Source organism: Salvia miltiorrhiza, chromosome 3 (genome assembly GCF_028751815.1).
Source record: "Salvia miltiorrhiza cultivar Shanhuang (shh) chromosome 3, IMPLAD_Smil_shh, whole genome shotgun sequence".
Lineage (NCBI taxonomy): Eukaryota > Viridiplantae > Streptophyta > Magnoliopsida > Lamiales > Lamiaceae > Salvia > Salvia miltiorrhiza.
The window spans coordinates 45,209,211-45,215,753 of NC_080389.1; the positions used below are offsets into that span (position 1 = coordinate 45,209,211).

A 6,543-nucleotide genomic window follows, 5' to 3' on the forward strand; every position below is an offset into this window, starting at 1 on the left:
CAAATTTCGGCCAAGCTAATATATAATATGGCGTGCCAATTTTAACGTAGCGTATTTATTCTTGCGTGACAATTAGTTGGTAAAATAATATTTTTTTATTTAATTTTTTATCAATAAAAAAAACACAAAGCAAACAACTCAAATTGTCAATAATTTAATATATCAAATCAAATAATAGTATTTTTTTTAGTTGAATTAATTAATTGAATAAATTCAATAATAGTAAGGGGATTCTTCGAATTTAGGTGTGTCAGCCAAAGAACATTTTAATTATCAATAACTTAATATATAAAAAAATTATTTAGCTAAGTAATAAAGTTTATTAAATTTCATTATCTAAAGATTTTTTTTATAAACTATATATATTTATACTATTTGAATGACTTCTATTTTGTATATTGGAGATATCAGTTGTGTAATAGTGAACTAGAAAAAAATAGATTTAAACTTGAAAATTAAAAAATACTAGTATTATTTGATTTGATATATTAAGTTATTGACAATTTGAGTTATTTGCTTTGTTTTTTTTTATTATTATTAATAAGAAATTAACAATAGATACGTCACGTCAAATATTGGCACGTCATATTAGCCTGATATTTGACCGGAATTTGGATTAGTAGCAAAATAAGATAAAATCTAAAGTTTAGTAATTATCACGCTACAGTTCAAAGTTTGTGTGCAAATCAGAATTGGACGAAAGTTCAGTATGTTATGGACAATTAACCCTATACAAAACTACCCACTTTTCTAAATCTATCTACAAAATATACCCATTTTTTCAAAATCCTCCACTTCATACCCATTTCTATTTTATATACTATTAATTTTCGAAACTACCCAACTGAAAAGTGCATGTGTGTAAGATTTATTTTTGACTGAATTTATTCCATTTTTACTTCTTACCTACCCGGCGTTTAATTCAAAGAAGTGGAGGATTTTTGTTCTACGTTGCTTCAAAATACCAGCAGCTATTTTCAGCCCAAAAATACCACTGCTCGAGGGTTTTTCTTATCACTCGCCTCGCCGTCTTCGTCCGTCTCCTTCTTCACTTCAGGCTCTCGTCATATCCCTCTCCACTGAACTCAGGCTCTCGCCGTCTCCCTCTCGGCCGTCACTGTCTCCCTCTCTGCTCTCTGCCGACGAACTCAGCTTCTCCCCTACCGTCTCTGTTTTTCGCTCGATGTTCTCTGTCTTCCTCTTGGCTTTCTACAGGCGGGAATCTCTCTCAACAAACTCTCGGCTTTCTACCGCCTTAAATCTCGTCAGCTTTTCTCTAACCTCTCTCCATTTCGGTCATGGATGCACCGCAAGAGGTATTAGTAGTTAGTCGATTTTAGTTATTTTCCTACCAACTCTCATACGAAAAAGAGAATAACGCGAATACTGCCGGAAATAATTTTAATACCGCCGTTGAAAACGAAAATACCATTGTGATGTTTGATTATACCATCAGAATATTTGAGAATATCGATCGACTGTATTCTCATTTTTTCGGCGGTATTTTAGGTTTTTCCGGCGGTATTTTAAGTTTTGCCGGCTGTATTTTCTGTAATTTAATATAAGTATTGGTTGTTTTATGCCAAATAAAAATTATTGTATATGATTCCAATGAATTCATAGATATATGGAGCTTTATATTATGATATTGATCATTACAATTATGTGGTTATCGACAATCCATTTTTAACTATATATATGTATATAAATTATCTTTTGTTGGATAATCAAATTATGATCCAGGCGGGAGTAACTTTTTCTTTTTATTGAATTTTACCGAAAAGAGAAAAAGAAAGCATATAAAATCAACAAAATATCAAGAAATGGTCCAATCATTCAATTTGAAGATTACTGCATCTTTAGTTAGTTCAATGTCGCCCATTAGTAAAAGATCATTAAGTATAAGTTGGGTCCTTATATCCTCTATAGATTTATTTGTGAGTTTATTTTGACATTTACATCACTGGATACTTGTTCTTTTATTCTTATGAACGTTTACTTTTAAATTTTTTTTCGCAGAGAGTGTGTCAAGCATATTGGCGTTGCAGTATGTTTGCTACAAGGCCGAATCACGCTATTCCCGATACAAGTGACTCATTTTCCGATTGGTGATTCCTCAAGACTATTGTCAATATGATTAGGGGTGAGAACGGATCATCAATATCACAAAGTTGGATGGGGGCTAGCCAGGTTAGTATTTTTGGCTTTTGGAATTGAGATATCAATTTATGGCCCTTTTACAGAATTTAGGTTAGTGATGTGATTCAATTAGCATTTCTTAGTATTTGATGTGTGAAATGTTTATTTATTGCTTTTGGCATAGTTGTTTGGTTTAATTTTTCATTATATTCTATGTAGTTCTCGCCACATATCAAGTAGTTGATTTCTACGAAGTGCAATATGTTGTGGAATTATGTCATTTTATAAACTGCAAAATTGATTACTACAAAGTGCAATTCGATATTAAAGTGTTTGATTGCGAATACCACCGGAAAAGATGATAATACCGTCGGGTAAATTGAGACTACCGCCGGAAAAATTATAGAATACCGCCAGTCGGTATTTTGAACTATTCTGACGGTATAGTTAAATACCACGATAATATTCTTATTTTTTGACGGTATTATCACACAGATATTAAGTCTGATAACTTGTATGTGCTATTTCTATAAATTATTAAGGTATTTTGAATAATTGATGCAGATCATTGTTCCATGTGTTATCAAAGAACATTATGTTATTGTTCGAATCCATCCCGGACTTTGGCAAGCAGATTTGTTCAATCCAAAGTATCATGGTTTGGATGAACAATCAAAAATGGATTGGGGAGATGAATTTTGGCCACTACTAACTTTGTTCTCTCGAGTATTGGATTGTGCTGGATACTGGGCTTCAAACGAGTTAGCTTTGACGAGGAAGAGCCAACCATTAGAAATGTTTATTGCGGGTCCAAATGAGCAGTTTACCTAGAAGAACTCATATTCATCCGGCCCATTTGCATGCATGATGGTTGAGCGTATCATATTTGGTCAGCCGAGTATTACTTGAGGGAACATGGGCGTCAACAAGTATAGGGAATTGATTGCTGCTAGCGTTTTTTATATGTGTGTAGTGGAGGAGTAGTACATGTATCTTTGAGACACTATTTATCGCATGAACATGTTTTTGGATTGTTAAGACATTTGCTATCTTTTGCAACTTTTTGTATTGTTAAGACATTTACTATGTTATGCAACTTTTGTTGAGTTGTTCGTGACATAATTCCCATATGTTAAATAATTATACCTTCAGGAAAATTTAGAATACCACAGTGAAAAATGATAATATCGTCGTTAGGGCTGAGCAAAACCAAACCGGAACCGCCAAACCGAACCGAACCGAACCAAACCGGGCGGTTTGGTTCGGTTTTTGTAGTGTAAACGGTGCGGTTTGGTCTGAAAATTTTCAAACCGCCAGTTTTCGGTTCGGGTTCGGTTTGGAAAAAACGGTGCGGTTTATAAACCGAACCGAACCGAAATTTTTAATATATTATATATTTTATAAATAATTAATATTAATAATATTATAATTAGAATTTTCAATTTCAAACCCTATTCTCTCATTTCAGCCGAATCAGCCCTAGCCGCCCGCCCACATTTCCCCCCATTGCAATTCAAGCTTCAATTTCTAGGGCTCCCTCCTCCCACTTCCCGTCGGGCCGCCGCAGCGCCACCGCCACCCCACCCCATTCTGGAAGAAGGCGACTGCCATCCCCACCAACAATCGCAGACCCAAGATCCCTGCCGGCGCCGCCTCTTCGTCCAGTAGAGTTCCCCGCCGCTACGCCCGCCCAGGTCCCAGCAGTCGCGAGACTCACGACGTCGCCCAGCCATCCCACGACGCCGTCGCCTAGGCCTGAGCGAGCCTTGCCGCCCCACGCCGTCGCCTAGGCCTGAGCGAGCCTCGCCGCTCCACGCCGTCGCCTAGGCCCGATCGAGCCTCGCCGGTCAGGAGCTGCCAAAATATTGTTACCAGGTTTAAAAAAAAAAAAAAATTTGGAACGGTTTTAGGCCAAACCGAACCAAACCGAACCGTAATTTTACGGTTCGGTTTGGTTCGGTTTTTTCAAGCAAAACGGTTTGGTTCGGTTTGAAATTTCAGATGGCGGTTTGGGTTTGGGTTGGGCAAAACGGTTCGGTTTCAACCCAACCCGCCCGAATGCTCACCCCTAATCGTCGTGGTTTTAATTATACCGTCGGAATACCGGCTGACGGTAGTCTCTATTTCTCCCGGTTGTATTATTAATTTACACGATGGTATTATCAACTATGTCGACTGTATTATCAAATATTACGACAGTATTATCAAATTAACCAATGGGATACTGAAAAACCATAAGAAAATATGCATCCACGCATAACAACAAACACAATTAGAATGTAGAATTACAACAAACACTCATTCATCTTGCACTAAGTAAGGACAACTGGGACGTGTATCCGATCTCGCTCCACACAACTACACGTCTTAGGAGCACGACTTTTGCTTGTGGATGCTGCATTGCTTGGAGTAGCCTTCTTTTTTTGTGAACCTTTCTCAGTGGGTCCCTTATGTCGCGTATTTTTTGGATGACCTGATTGTCGCTTCCATAGTGGAGGTAAAACGCAAATACTTGCAACATCCTCAGAAATAATCCATGAAGCATGTGGCGGGACAGAGTTTACCCGATACGAGTATGTCTCTCGTAGTTTTTGCTGATTGATAATAGTCTCCAACATGCTTAGATAAGTCACCGCCTAAATGCCTGAATTATTTGTTTAAAATGAAATTTAGTTTAAGAAGCTAGCAAAAATTATGTAGTAGAAGTGAAAACAAGCGCGTACCTTATAGCTGCAACAACATGAGAGCACAGTAGCAGGTTCATATCCCATTTGAAGCACGTACATGACTGCATTTTTACATTCACTTTGAATAATCTGTTTGAATCTTTTACTTTGAAAGTAGATGGAGACATGCAACCACCTCATATCTCCGCGACCTCTCCAATCTGGTGTAACATCTACAGAAAACGTCTTTGCAGCTTCCTGTCTTTCATCAAACCATTTTTCTATGATATGACGGATCGCCTCAACCATAGAGCATATAGGCAGACGTCTTGCCCACAATAATCGAGAATTGAAAGATTCAGCAATATTTGAGGTCAGAAAACTATAAAGACGAACAAGACACTTAGATCTAGCCCATCTCTCAGGACCAACCTGCATAAGCTGGGTATATGTTCCCCCGTCTTCCTTTAATGCCTTTAAGCTTGTCATTGCCTTGTCAAAATCACTCTCTCGATATGCATAAGCCGCCTTTTGGTACAAAACAACAGCTGTCTTGCCATATCGAGTAATTTTATTCAACAAATGGTAGTAGCACAAGCCGTGTGTAGCGTGCGAATAAACTTCCTTAACCGCATTCTCTATACTGATATGGGCATTGGAAACAATCGACGTCTCAGAATTCTCACCATAAGCACTCTTCAACCGATACAAAAACCACTTCCACGATTCATCATTCTCGATCGGACCAATCCCAAAAGCCATCGAAAACACTTGTTCGTTGTCGTCCTTCGTGACGGCAACAAACAAAATACCTTTATTGCGGCCCTTCAAGTGTGTGCCGTCAACAACAATTATTGGCCTCATGCACTAGTGTACGCCACTCTACAAGAACTAAGTGCTATAAAGAGATGCTTCAACCGATCATTCTCATCAACTTCCAAGTCGGTCAATGATCTCGGATTGCACATCCGCAACATGTGAAGATAGCCTGGTAGCAATCCATAAGATTCTTCTTGTCTGCCATATATCATCTCCACAGCCACATTACGGGCTCGCATCGCCACACTATAACTGGTTTGTACACCGTACTCTCTTTGCAGATTAACAACAATGGACCTCGGCTTCACTATGTCCCTATCCTCGCACATTTTCTTTGTTATATATGCTGCAATCACACGAGCTGGGACCTTCCTCACTTCAGTATTTACGAGGTTGTTAGTGCATGTGTGGGCAGACACAAACTTTCGGACCATCCAAAAGTCACCCTATTGAGTAGCCCGCAACAGAAATGGACACCGAGTCCGATATCTGCATTTGAACGTAATCCTATCGAAGTTCGATCGAGGAATGACAAATTCTGCACGACGTTCCAAATGCCACAACCCCACCGTTATCTTCAGCTCGTCTTTGCTTTCGAAGATAGAACCTTCATTCAACTCGTCGGGATCTGGTATGTTGTCAAGTTTACTTGCAAATAAGTTGACTGAAAAATTCTCTGGAACCACAGGAACTAGTCAATTGCTCATTTCCGCAGTTTGTTCGGCTACTAACTCTTCTTCAAGCCTTCGCGGGTTTGTCCGCATTATCATGGACATAAGCCTTCGCGGGTTTGAACCCTTCTCTCTCTCTCTATATATATATATATATAATTAAATCACAATTTAATACTCTCTCCATCCCATTACAAATGTTTCATTACTTTTAGACACATAGATTAAAAAATGTGTAGTTAATAGAT

The 6,543-nt window shown here is 38.3% G+C and overlaps 1 protein-coding gene across 1 annotated transcript; it reads right to left on the minus strand.

The window, feature by feature from the left end:
• Positions 1-3,888: 3,888 nt before the first annotated feature.
• Positions 3,889-5,669, minus strand: LOC131018865 (uncharacterized). The gene is made up of 3 exons (XM_057947562.1): positions 5,002-5,669; positions 4,863-4,869; positions 3,889-3,993 (listed from the first exon to the last, which is right to left on the minus strand). The coding sequence occupies exons 1-3, from the start codon at positions 5,667-5,669 to the stop codon at positions 3,889-3,891; spliced, it is 780 nt and encodes a 259-aa protein (XP_057803545.1).
• Between the last annotated feature and the right edge of the window lie 874 nt (positions 5,670-6,543).

Excerpts from the sequence above, each read along its gene's own strand:
- LOC131018865 (XM_057947562.1), bottom strand. The coding sequence starts at position 5,669 with ATGAGGCCAATAATTGTTGTTGACGGCACACACTTGAAGGGCCGCAAT.